This window comes from Dicentrarchus labrax, unplaced genomic scaffold (assembly GCF_905237075.1).
Source record: "Dicentrarchus labrax unplaced genomic scaffold, dlabrax2021, whole genome shotgun sequence".
Taxonomy (NCBI): domain Eukaryota; kingdom Metazoa; phylum Chordata; class Actinopteri; family Moronidae; genus Dicentrarchus; species Dicentrarchus labrax.
In genome coordinates, this window is record NW_026136724.1 from 8,052,794 (window position 1) to 8,066,400 (window position 13,607).

The 13,607-nt window shown below is 38.2% G+C and overlaps 1 protein-coding gene across 1 annotated transcript; it reads right to left on the minus strand.

Annotated features, from left to right (window-relative positions):
- Positions 1 to 725: 725 nt before the first annotated feature.
- Positions 726 to 13,497, minus strand: LOC127358620 (solute carrier organic anion transporter family member 1C1-like). Its single transcript, XM_051391860.1, has 15 exons — positions 12,384 to 13,497; positions 11,858 to 11,950; positions 10,309 to 10,450; positions 9,478 to 9,610; positions 8,465 to 8,589; positions 8,147 to 8,293; positions 7,898 to 7,996; positions 7,381 to 7,638; positions 5,906 to 6,070; positions 4,738 to 4,933; positions 4,328 to 4,493; positions 3,727 to 3,911; positions 3,454 to 3,518; positions 3,135 to 3,252; positions 726 to 2,619 (listed from the first exon to the last, which is right to left on the minus strand). Exons 2-15 carry the CDS (start codon positions 11,906 to 11,908, stop codon positions 2,406 to 2,408), a joined length of 2,064 nt encoding a protein of 687 aa, XP_051247820.1. The 5' UTR covers positions 11,909 to 11,950; positions 12,384 to 13,497; the 3' UTR covers positions 726 to 2,405.
- Positions 13,498 to 13,607: the final 110 nt, after the last annotated feature.

A 13,607-nucleotide genomic window follows, 5' to 3' on the forward strand; every position in this document is an offset into this window, starting at 1 on the left:
TGTGAGCGTGAGGATGTAGGTAGATATACGACAGATACATTTAGCCTGTTGATTCACTGATTTGGTTTGGGCATGTTCTGTTGGTTTTAAACTTAATCCAGCTGCTGGATCTGCTTTGGAGTCAACCTTAAACCTGCAATAACTGATTTGTTTTAACACATGGGGGCAGTGGAAACAACTGTGAACACAACAATGACATATTGTCCCCTTTTAAGTTAATTTGGCAAACTTTTCAGCAAACAGTTGCCCATTACACATTCAGCAGATACAGCAAAACATTAATTTTCTGTCATTTTTCTGACTACCCAATAAATGTAATTTCAATATTAATTTCTTTTAGCTCGGTTTTTGGTGTCAACTAATTTCTGAGGGTAATGTTTGCCTCTGTAGCTGCTATACTGTATGCTCCACTATGTTAACTCGTCTGTCATGTGGTGCTGGGTCCATAGCACAACAGCTAGACAAAAACTACACTATAAGAGCAGTGAGACAGTAAGTTTCAGGTTTGAAAACCAAAATAATGAGCTGAAAGAGGCTAAAAAGTACAGTTGACTCTGTGATAATTTTCTTTCTAATTCATCACTACAAGAGACACCTTTGACAAGTAGTCCTGTGATCTTTTGTTAATTTTAAAATACTGATTATAGCTGCTTTAGGATGACCATAACATGTTTATAGCGGGACACACGGAGCATATGGAAAAGGTGCAACTTGTCACTTGTAAATTGAGGGACAAAAAATAAGTCTTTAATACTTACAGATATGCTTCAAGGACAATCAACAAAATTGAAAAAAAAGGGGAAAAAATGCAGAAATGATATAACTCAAATATATGGACACAATATAAACATATTCGACTCAATATATAAATTGTCATTATTAACAGCAATTATAGATATTAATTGATGATATATTTTAATCAACAACTACAGTGTATAACAGAGTAAAACATAGTACAATCAAGTTTGAGTTGAGTCCACTCACTCTTAGTCCACTGTCCAAACTGTAGTAAACTTTTCCAGACAAACACTGGTGAGTCAGAGGATTATATGAACGTTCATGACCTTTAAGGTTTGTGTAAATGATGTGATGTAACAAGAAGTGTGTGCAATGTCAGACAGGAGAGATATCCAGATGTCAAATGGTGCTGGGGTGCATTGTTAACAGTCAGAAAAAGGTTATCAGGTTTCCATGTAATCTGTTAAATGAAGTGATGAATGAAACGTTTTTTTTAGAATGAAAAAAGCTTACTGTCTGTTTGCCTGCATCAGCTTCCCTTTTTGCATTTGCAAGAATAGTATTTTTGTTTGCCCAATCTTTTGTTAACTACTATTATCCTGCTGCTTTCAAAACCCATTGATACTGAATCTGTCAAACCTTACACTGAAAGAGGCAAAGCACTTTACTTCTTCTGCTCTGCACCCTTACAGTAGGTACCATCTGTCTTATAATTTGGTAAAACAGAAGTCAAATCTATAGCCATGCTAGTTATACCAGCTATAAAACTACAATATTTACTTTCTAATTATACTCTCAGGAATCCTAATCTGATGTCCTCCATGTGTATTTAAATTGGCTCATTAAGTAGGCAACCCTAAGCTCTACACTTATGTTGTAAACCTTAGCCACCCTCACTGTCCTCATTACACCACTGTTCAATGAAGATAATGAGGTAGGCTGTACAATCTCACAAACTCTCACTATCACTGAAAAAACATGAACGAAAACAATAACTGAAAAAGAAACATGAACAATACTTCATGTTACAAAGAGATGCTGTAGTACATTAGGCCACAGACACTCAACTTGTCCTATACTAGTATTTAAAACTATACACTGTACATATATTGTACATATATTGTATACATGTTTGCCAAACTGTCACTGCACCTAAATGACATTGAATGTAAAGCTGTAGGATGAGACATTACTATCATTACCTGACCTAATGCTATTCAAGTATACTAAATGGTGATCATACTGAAATGTTGCATAAGTGAACTGTGTATTGCTATGCTCAGGATGCATTGTCCACACTGTAGCACAGACTATGTTCCCATTAACTTTTCTTGATTGCTCTGAAGCAGAACTAGAAATGACCTCTAAGTTTATGTGTTTGAGGGTTTTTGTTCAGACATGGATTGCATATCATTTAATGTCATTTGATTGTTGTTGATATTAAAACTAAGGTCTAGTCAGGATCTTTGACCTTTGACGTGAACCAACAGCAGTTGATGTTTTTGGCACAATAACGGTGTAAAAAAGAAGCGTACTGCTCGAAGAGCAAAGAGCACTGACACTGTACCATTACCACATTTGGTCCAGTATGGATGCACCCCAACTTAGGCAATGGAAAATCTGTCGTTCACCTGCATTATACAATGGGGTTGCTTTCCTTAAACACCTTAAATAGTGCTTTCCTTGTCCGTGTCATCTTTATTTTTGGCTATGTTGATGTTGGCGTGTCCATTTCCCACGTCGTTACCCTCCAGTGCATTTTCTTTAGCCTGATTCCTCAGTGCTAACTTCTTCTGTCTCTTGACAATTTTGACGTAGAGGCCTGCCCATAGTGTATTGGATAGGAAGTAGAGTCCAGTAACTAACCCCATGAATGTCAATCTGTAAGTAAAGTATATTGGAACAGGTTAAGTTTAGTTTTTTACTCCATTTAAGTACTTTAAATTTTTAGTCTGAGGTCAGAACAAAAGAAAAACTTTCTAATCTATATAATGAAAATGATGTATTGTGTGAAAAGTGTAGAATTCTAGTAGAAATCCAATGGATACTTTTATATTTTAAATAATCTGCCTTTAATTAAATGAAGATATAAGGTTAACCTATGAGCTTTAGAGGTGCTGTTTTACCTTCAGACAGAACCAGACTAGCTCTATCAGTTTCCAGGCTTTATGCTAAGCTAAGCTAGCATAGTGAGAGTAAGCATATTTCCCAAAATACTGAAATATTGTTTAAAACTGCACAACAACAAATTTGGATGTAATTTAAACTGTACATAGCAATGTCAAAATATTGAGGTACTTATATACTTAAATATATATCTTTTGAACAATTTAAACACATCTTCCTAAGGAATTTAACACGTAGGATATTCTGGAAAGTGTCTGGTTTTGCTGTACCTAAATGCGTTAGCGTCATAGAGTCTACACGCTCCACGGCCTCCACACTGCTTGGTACCCCACTTCAAACAGGTTCGATCAATCAGTGCTCCAAAATATATTGGAGGGGGTATCCCACCTGAAAACACACAAAGTCACATGTAATTACAATTAAACAGAGCCAAAATGTAATTTCACTAATTATTGTTATCAGTATAAGCATGGTCACGTGAGCTAAATAATAACATTAACAGTAAACAAAACAATAACAAAATAATTGTCATTTCCATGTTTGCAACAGGATTAATTTACTAAAGCTACATGTACTTTCAGTACTCACCCAGAGTTCTTACTATCAGTGTTTGCATACCCAGAGCCAGTGCCTTCAGGTCTGGCTGTATGGACCTGGAAGATTAGCCCACACATTATCATATCAGCATTTTCGCTTAAAGAATAAACAAGATGCAATATTGCCTACAATAGTGTCACAGAAGCAGTTCGTCCCCATTTTGGAGCTGACATGTAAAGCCATAAAATCACTACATATACAAAAATCAATAAGCCACCGCAAGGCATCATTATACACGGTCATAAAAGCTTTAGTGTGTCTGACCTGAGCAGTACGATGTATCCTGGCGTTCCCCCACAGGCAGAAATGAAGGATCCCACTACCGACAAAGCCATGTAGAATTTGAATATGCGATCACAGTCGCTCTTCCTGGGGCACTGGCCAAGCACTGCGGACGAGTTTATGCCAGGAGTCATCATCTCGCCAACGCAGGTACAGTTATGAAAAACCTAAAGAACCAGAAGACAGAGATGTAAGTGGCTTTTTGATGCTTTGAGAATAGTTTGGTTTCTATAATTAAAGAACTAATCCAATTACATTTGTCTGATATAGTTTCAAGAGCACATTTAGAACACTTTTGATTTTAATCCCTCCATGGCCTTTAATCTCACGCCACCCTCCAGAAAATATACTGTTGAAGCTATAAGATGAGCCAAATGTCCAGTATTGCCAACCATAGCTCTGCAGGAAATGTGAACTCCTGTCTTCAACATTGGACATTTATCCACACTAAAACAAACGTAGAAATAATTTTTTTTCTGAATTTATGTTTAATTTTCAGCAGGACGTTTGATGAAATCATACGTAAGAAGAACTGCTGTTTACATATGTTTTGCTGTGTAAGAAATATAAGTCCCTGTCTTACCATTTCCCTGCCGGTGCCGGTGGAGGTCTGGCAGCCAGCCAGGCAGGGAGAGGCATACGTCATTCCGTTGTAGGCGCACACTGGGTCCCAATGCTTCATTGAGCAGGAGCAGCCCATATTGCATTCTGACAACAAAGTCTGCGGGTTGTACGACACTTGAGGAGCCCTAGTAAAGGAATGAAGTGAGTAGGGGACATTGGTTCAGGGAGGCATACTTTATTTTACATGGATATCATTCTTAGCTCTTAATGGAGTCAAAAACATTTCAGTTGCAAACTGGGCTTTAGAAATAGGTTTCTCATGTTTTTCTAGTTTTTAAGAGGTTTTAACCCGAACGAGAACTTTAAAATGCACCACGACTTCACTTACTTCTATTTTAATGTAAAAGGATAGTTTGCATTGGCACTCACCCCTGATATGAGATAGTAATACCTCCCACCTCTGCATTGTCACAGTGGATGAAGCCCTGAACGGCAAGCAGACAAAATGACCCGACAGAGGCAGTGATTGACACCCTGGCTGCTCCGATGACGCCCAGTTTGAAACGTTTCAGTACAAAACCTCCAGTGATGATGCCCAAAGCCACTGCTGGCAGGTTCAGTATACCTGGATGAAGGAATAAACGGATGAATAAATGGGTGGCTGGAAAGGATCAATACACTAGAAATACTACACAGTGAAAATATCCCACTGATCACAATCTGCCATAAACACTGTGTAAAGTAACACATAAGAATGGAAACTGTTGAACAAATAAAGGGAATAAGGGAATTGTGAGACAATGAAGTTACATTAGAAGGTACCGTATGTTGTTCGTCTAATGTTCATCAGATGTACCCCCACAGCCCTGTCAGATGAACTCAAGTACCCCTTCATCACCCCCACCTGGCAAAGCCATTTATTCATTACTTGTAGCTGATTTACAATCATTTATTTGTTACCTTTGCTAAATATTTGAACCATTTAGCCATTACTTTTTACTATCTGTTTCAACCATGTATTCATTAATTTGCTAACTCATGCACACTCATTTGCCTCCACAATCTTTCTCCTAGTTGAGAAGTAAATTATTGTACGCAGGCTCATTCTATCTGTCTATTCTTCTATCACTTCCTCCATGGTGCTTTCATGTGCCGTTAAGAGACTCTTTGTCTGAGATATCCAATCAAACAGTTCACATTAGAGAACTGTGTTGTGAGAAAGTCAACTCCATCTAAGACATAATAAGCTCCTTGCATTATAAAGGGTTCTGTTCTGCAGCCAGTTGTCGTTGTTGTGCTAATGTTACATGTCATAATAGCAGGTGATTGTGGAACAATGGCTTTAAAATATCTATATTCCAACAATAACACAGGTAGCTATGCTGGAACAGTCATAAAAAGCTAATCATAGCTCACGGTGCTATGTTACAGGCACACACAAAAGGAGAGTCTACAGTGGGCTCCTTAGTGCTTACATTTTAAGTCAATTTTATCTCTCGCAATCACACTTCCCTTCAAAAACATCATTGTTTCAGCTGCCTTGGGCTACAGGGTGCAGTAAACCCAAAATTAATGGGGGTCACTTATTGCTCTGTACCTATGAGGAAAATGGCCTTGGAGGCTGATTGGCCATAGATTTGCTCCATGTACTTTGGTTTGAAGGTGATCATGCCAATGAAGCCGTTGACAGCCACCAGGTAGGTGAGGATCATCAGCGTGAAGATGCTGTTCCTGAAGAGTCTCCTCAGGGACGGAACAAAATCTGGGGATGAACAAAGCACAAAGAGATACAAAATAGTTACACTAAGATACACAATGGCTTCCTTAAAGAACCAGTTTAGGAAGACTGAAACTAACCGTTGTAGTTTCTCCTACACATGGTATTCAGATGTGTGTAGGAGAAACTACTGTGGCTGCAAAACAGCAAAAGGCCCTATCTAGAGCCAGTGTTTTATTTGTACATTCTGGGCTACTGTAGAAACATGCTGGTTTAACATGGTGGACTCCGTGGAAGAGGACCCGCTCCTTCTGTAGATACAAATTCTAAGGTTACAAAAACACAATGATCCTTTTAGGTGATAATACACTAATGAAAATATAGTTTTGGAAATTATATTAGACATAGATACTCCTAGATTTTACACACTGGACAACAAAATAGCATTTGTTTTATGAATGAAATATCTGAAATTTTAATGTTAAAAAACTTCCTATTTCATAAATTTTATTTATACCATTATTTATACACATTCACAATGCAATTGTTTGTACACATATTTAGCAAGGCATGCTTAGTGTATTTATAGTTACCTCTATTACCTAAACTAACATTTGTTTTCTAATTTAACTGCTGCACTGGCACTGCTGCTTATTAACTACCTGTTAAACAACATTTATTTACACAAAACAGCCTTAATATGAAAAACTTTATATTGCTCATTTGCTTTTGTGTTGGGTTTATTTTTTTATTGTCAGTTATTTTAGACTCTTGTTATATACTGCCAATATTTTACTTCTCTTTTCCAGCTTTTTGGAGATATAACTTTCACATAATAATTTACAAACACAAACATTTTGGAGACACTGTTTTTAGTCTGATATAATGTTGCGTAATGTATTATGGCATGACTGGGCTCTAGCTTAAGTAGCTTTTTGCATGCGTTTCTGTGTTCCGATGTGTCGTTCAACTCTTGCCCACATTGCATGGTGGTTAGTTACTGGTCCAAGAGTCAGGGTTACTGAATCTGCTCAGGTTTGTCTGGGCCATACCTGGTTAATGATTAAACACATTAACCCTAAAAAAGGATTTGCACATTGGCACATTTCTAGTTTCAGATCTTAGAAGTAGTTTATGGCATGCATTGATCTGCTTCTAATAGATAAAGACTTTTTGAAGAGACATTCTTTAAGCTTTATGATAGTCTAGGTAGTTAATTGTTCTAAATTGGGTGTAATTGTTAAGTATTTGTGACCTGTCCCTAAATGCAGAGTTTTGTATGTCAACACCAATGGTAAAACAAATCCTATTGCCTTATAGCATTTTGCACGGATGCAAAAAAGCTTGGATGTTACCTTTAGCTAGCTCCTGGAATGTAACCGGCTTCTCCTTCTCCTCATCCTGGTTTTCCTCTTGCAGGAAATTCTCCTGCTCTGCCACTGTGGCGAGCTCTGTGCTTTTACTCTGGCTTTCCTCTTGCCCTTGCTTGGGCAGAGACTTGGGAAGGAACCAGAACGGGATACTGGACAGCAGGATCACAGTGCCTGTGACTATGAAGCCCAGCCACCAGGCCCCCACCCAGCGGGAATCCTTATGGTTGATAGTGATTGTTACTGGAGAGAGGAAGACAAGCAAAGACAACAGACTATGAAGGGGATTGTGTTGATAGGACACGAATCCATGGAGTAAGTAGTCAACTTGTGACAACAGGATGAAACATTGGAGACAGCTCAGTAACGGCTATATTTCTATGTCATTTGTCATTGAGTGAGGCGAGAGGACATACCACAGATACAGTCTCCATGTTCTGCCACATTAACACATACAAACACAACATATACTTTTTTTCCCTGATATGGAGAAGAACCATACCTAAATCCACAAATCCAATGTCTACATAGATCTTGGCAAGAAGGGACCCGAGCATGAACCCAAACATAGGTCCTAAGATTCCAACTGTATGGATGCAGGCTGGCAAAAGAGAAAAAAACAGAGAAAGAAAGGTTACGTTCTTGGGTTAATATTTGATTAATGTTACAGTACCAGTTTATACAGGACAGACACACAGAAAAGCAGAAAACACCAATCATGGGATACTAAGTTAAAAAAAAAATAGCTAACCGAGATAGAAAGGAGTGTTCTCTTCTCTTGAGAAGTCATCCAGGTAGGACACACCCAGAGGCATGATGGGAGTCTCTCCAATTCCACGCAGCATGTTTCCCAGGAATACGTAGATCCACATAGACGAGCCAGCTGCCTTTTCACAAGCTGAGGAAGGCAAAACTGGACTCAGACTGGAAAGAAAATTGTCTCTAGAGCATTTCTCATCTTCTGCATCTATGAATGCATTCTTTGGCATCATATTGAAACAGACAAGGGACTGAAAGCTCAAACCTGAGAGATCTTACATCTAATGCAGTGAGTGTGTTTGCCATGTACCTGTTCTGGCCTCTAAATCAGGCGTCTCATCTGCATCAGTCAGACTGTGGTTTGAGTGACAGGGCAGGGCGCTCTCACTGCTGTTGAAAGCTGTACTGTGAGACACACTGGTCTCATATTTATACCTGGAAAATATTGAAAATTATTATTAAACAAGAAAATGACACATCTATGGCTTGAACAGATTTTTAGAGAATTACAGAGCATGTGAATAAACTAGATGTGGCAGTTATGGATTGTAGACTTAATTATGTAACATTAATGGGATATCTTTAGTGTCACTCTTAGAAGGTTTTAGGAGACATCAGATAGACAACAGGGCAGATGGAGCATCATTGTGGCAACCAGCAAAACTAATGTCACTAAAATGCAAACATGCCATCAAATATACTGTATCTGTCTTTACATTTTATATATTTTATATCTCCTTTAACAACAACTTTCAAAATTGCAGTGAGATGCACATTCCAGGCTGAATTATCAGATGGGCAAAGTAGGCAGGTAATTTAATTAAGTAAGGAATTTGCCCCCACTAACGCACAAGATCAACTAAGACAGGTCATGCATTATTTCTTAATCTTCCGACCCTGCGGGACCTTGTGTCAAAATTAATTTTTAACATTTATATTTGAACTTACGTTGAACCACATGTTGTACTGGATATGTTCACTATACTTGAAGGCAACAGTGTACATACACATTTTAAGTAGGGACCTCAATATAGGCACAGCAGCAATTTTTTACCATGGTGCCCCAAACAAGTTAATCCCAGCATACATTAGAATAAGTGAAATTAGCTGTACTTTCATGGTATTATATATATATTTCATGTAGCATGAAGAGGCTTGTGGTTATGGTTCAGTTAAATGTTAAGAGTATCTCTGCATCCTAAAACCATATCATTTGATTCTAATTAATGCTGTGTATCATTACTGCAGGGTATACCTTAACAAGCCCACTGTATTACATACAAAATTAGAATATTAAGAAGATAAAAGAAACTGTGTACTAACGGTCCCTGGAAGAAGTGAGGCAGAGCGATGAGGAAACATCCAACAGACATGATCAAACAGCCAATACCAATCAGCCTGGGACGATGGAGCTTAGCACCAAAGTAGCTCACAAAGGCTATTACCAAGAGGTTGCCTGGGAGGGCAGAGAAGAGAGAGAAGGGAGAGGGAGAGAAGGATTAAAAAATAACTTGATGAATGAATTAATGGCTTAAAGGAATAGTTTGACATTTTGGAAAATACACATATTAAAGTTAGATGATTAGATAGATACCACTCTCATATCGGCATGCTAAATACTAGAGTCAGACAATTAGCATAGCTTAGCATTAAGACTGGAAACAGGAAGAAACAGCTTGCCTGCCTCCGTTCAAAGGGAACAGAGTCTCTAAAGCTCTCTACTTACAGCTGGGTTATTTAATCCATACGAAAAGTGTAAAAAGTGTGGTTTCATGAGGGTTATGTGCCAGACTGTTTCTTGGCCAGGCTAACAAGCACCTTAACAACTTATTAATTAACATGGAAAATCTCATTGTTTTACCTATATAACAACTAAAGTGTAAGGAAGGAAGGAAGTTCCTGCACAAGGTCAAGAAACAGTCCCACACCAAAACCACAATTACATTTTTTCATGTTGGTCTTTGTGTATTATTAAACAAACGAGATGTTACGTATTAATCAACAACTTTTAGGAGGATTTGGTCATCTGTGGACCAACAGGCTAGCTGTTTCTGCTTCCAGTCTTTGTGCTAAGCTAAGCGTCCTCTAACTGTAGCTTTATATTTAGTGTACAGATATGAGAATGATAAAAAAAAATAATAATAATGCACATACCCATTTCGAAGCTGCCATCTATAACACCAATGAGGGAGCTGGGGATATCAAAGCGCCTCTCAATCTGGGTAATGGAGCTCTTCATGTAGGCTCCACCAAAGGCTTTGGCAAAGTATACAAATGCCAGAGAGGCCAGGAAGAGCTGGACACACAGAAAACACACGCAACAAGTGTTTAGTTGAAACTGTTCTAATGTAAAATAAAAGCAGTTAGCGGACGTTTGATTTGATTTCATTAGGTTCACTGAAAAGGGCTTCACCTCAGACAGAATACCTTTAAATGGTAAATACGAGCCTGTTGTAAGATGATTACATTGGAAACGATCACTCCTCAAAGACTTCTGAGTGAGAGGATTAATCTACTTCTTTGCAGTTCTAGTAATGCAATGAAAGGTTTTTGAATGAGGCTTATTCCACTACAAAGGATAGAGGGATGTAATTGCACCTTGCACAGATGTTAAGAGAAAGGGTGAATTACCTTATTATCACATACTCTCATGATAGATTAGGCTCAAACACACGACACCTAACACACATTTAAAGACATAACGGTAGTTAACGCCTGCTTTCAACACTGATAGGATTTACACTCATTTTTATTCAATGAATGTAAATCTAATCTAATGTAAAGAAGTCATTGCACCACATTTTGTCAAGTGTAGAAGACGTTGTTTTGGTTCTAGAGATTAAATAAAGCAATATGGAGTGAAACTTTCGACTTAAATCTGTAAATCAAGTTTTCTTTACGAGTTTGTTTGCTTTACCAGTACAAACCTACTTTGTGTGGAGCCAAATCCGTGCCATAAAGATAGTTAAAGATTAAAAGGGAATCACACTGGGCTGTAGGTCATAGACTATTCTGTGAATACGTTCAGCCAACTGCAACTACTTGCCAACAGTTAAAGCCCCACAGCTAAACAAAATGTAGGTTCCTCCAGAATTCAACATGTTTTTACTTTTTAACAAGCAGAGTGGTTTCGCACTTTATATTGAGGGGTTGTGGTGATTTTTTGCAAGAAATCAATATCATAAACAAGCATTAATTGCTACGCAAAGCTGATATATGATCAGTCTGTCATAGCATGTCATAATCTGTGTCGCCATATTGACAAAGTAAACTAATGAAATGCACATAGGTCACTGCAACCATACCACTGCTTTTCTTCCATAAAAGCACTTCAAGGCCTTATCTGTGTGCACCTTTAACACTTTTTAACACGGCTTTGCACTCATAAACAGCTCTGTCCCCATTCCATGAGCGAGAAAAGTCTCTGGTGTCAAAGTCTCTAAGTTTTATCTGGCCAAGAGAAAAATTTGACTTTTTTGTTAATGCTTTGCCTTTTACTGCCTCATCAGGTGCGGCATTTATCGGACACAGATAATACTGACCTAGAAATACCATACCAAGACATATACGATTTTTACGATGAGATTTTACAACTTTGCACAGGTTTGTCCCGATTTGAGTTCACAACCGAGGATTTAAATTATTATAAGACCATACATGAAGCAGTGGACTTCAATAGAGAGATGGGTAACATTTCACCGACCTTGAGCTTGGAGCAGCAAGCCTCACGTGGTTTTTTGGACTCTACACTCATGATGCTGTTGCGTGTTGAACAGAAAACACACCACCAAAGGACCTGCAGAAATACAAATAGAATACAAGATTACATCAGAGTTTGAGTTTGGGGCAAATTGTGTTAATTTCATCTGATCACCTTTTTTTCCTTTAAAATATCCCAAAATGTATTCTCTATTTCTCATTCAAAAAGGTAAGTGGCTAGATAAAGAGATAATTTGTTATCAGTGTTTGTTGCAGTGTAATTAGATATTGACTGAAAATAAGTATAATAAGAAAAAATATAAAATAAGAAAAGAGTCCCTAGCCCGTCTAGTATATACTTTTTGGAGAAGATTTGTTACCAAATTCACTTTGTTAGTCGGATTTCTGATCACAATACAGATTCATGATTTACAATAAAACCACAAGTAAATAGTTAAATATTTCCTCAGTGCATCTTGGAGAACTTTATGCAGAATTAGAAGTAGTGAAAAAGCAGAAAAAGTATTTACCTGAGAGGCAGCAGTGGTCCTACAAGGGATGGGAAGGATGTGACAAAGCAGATGAAGGCTCGCTCAACCTGGCAGGACTTTGTGCTCAAAGCATGAGTCTTATCACAAACAAACTATAACATTACCTGTAATCAGTAACCCAGCCACTCATGTGCACTTGTTGATCATGTCAATAAAAAGCCCTCCAACCCTCAGGCACAGACACACACACACACGCACACACACAAACCCAAACGTGACCGCTCTGGTTAAGGTCCAGTAGGATGCATGTCCGACCAGCACCGGAAGGTCCAGAGGTTCACTGAATGCAAACACACACAGACATCCACAGTCCGCGCACACTCGCACATCCTCCTCTGTGAACATCATAAGCCTCCCAAGTATCCATCCTTTTGAACGCACAACAAACAGCAGCAGCGTGAAGCTGGCCAAAGCTTATTTTACAAGCCGGCTGTTTCTGTTAGTTTGCTGTTTTCAAAGAATGAAATGCTTTCCTCTTCTGCAGAAATTCAGCTTTTGTAAGGCTGGGTGTTTCCAAAGCCTGATCAAAGTCTTCCTGTCCTATTGATAGCCCCTAACAATGGCTTTCTCTCTGTGTCCCTATGGCTGAGTATCGCACAACACATCACCTGACGAAACCTGTTGGACATTATAAATAAAGATATTCAATAAAATTGTTTAAAGTTCTGCTGCTGAACAACATTCGACGTTTGGTCAGCTGTCTTTCATATTTTCATTTTAGCAAATTTAGTTCAATCTTAGAGGGCCAGTTAACCTAAACTACATATTTCTTGCTTAAATCTATTGGTAATAGCCACACAGATGGCTGAATTAAAATAAAAATCTACAGCAACAGAGTGTCCCTGTTACTGTAGATAAGCAGTTTCAGAGAAAACTGTTGACAGTGAAGCTTTCGGATCATTTAGATGATAATGCTAATGTGGATTCTGGAAAGAGATGTTGCTTTGGTCAGTTTTAAATGCATTTTCATTTCCTTTTTCAATCATTCAATGCCATTAGCACCATAAGCACATTTCCTTACCTACCTACATTTATTTTATTGGAGAAAGGTATCTCAAACCCTGGGCAAATTCAAATTCTTGCATGCCTCAATACTACTATTTAAAGGCTATGCTTTTTGTAATTTGCCTGAAATAACCCTTAAACCTCTAGAAGACATGCTATTGGCATGGAAATGGGATTGATCAAAGCCAGAGCAAAGTA

Excerpts from the sequence above, each read along its gene's own strand:
- LOC127358620 (XM_051391860.1), bottom strand. The coding sequence starts at position 11,908 with ATGAGTGTAGAGTCCAAAAAACCACGTGAGGCTTGCTGCTCCAAGCTC. Across the intron at positions 9,611-10,308 it reads AGATGGCAGCTTCGAAATGG|GCAACCTCTTGGTAATAGCC; the intron begins GTATGTGCATTA and ends CTGCCCTCCCAG. Across the intron at positions 8,294-8,464 it reads TGATTTAGAGGCCAGAACAG|CTTGTGAAAAGGCAGCTGGC; the intron begins GTACATGGCAAA and ends TGCCTTCCTCAG.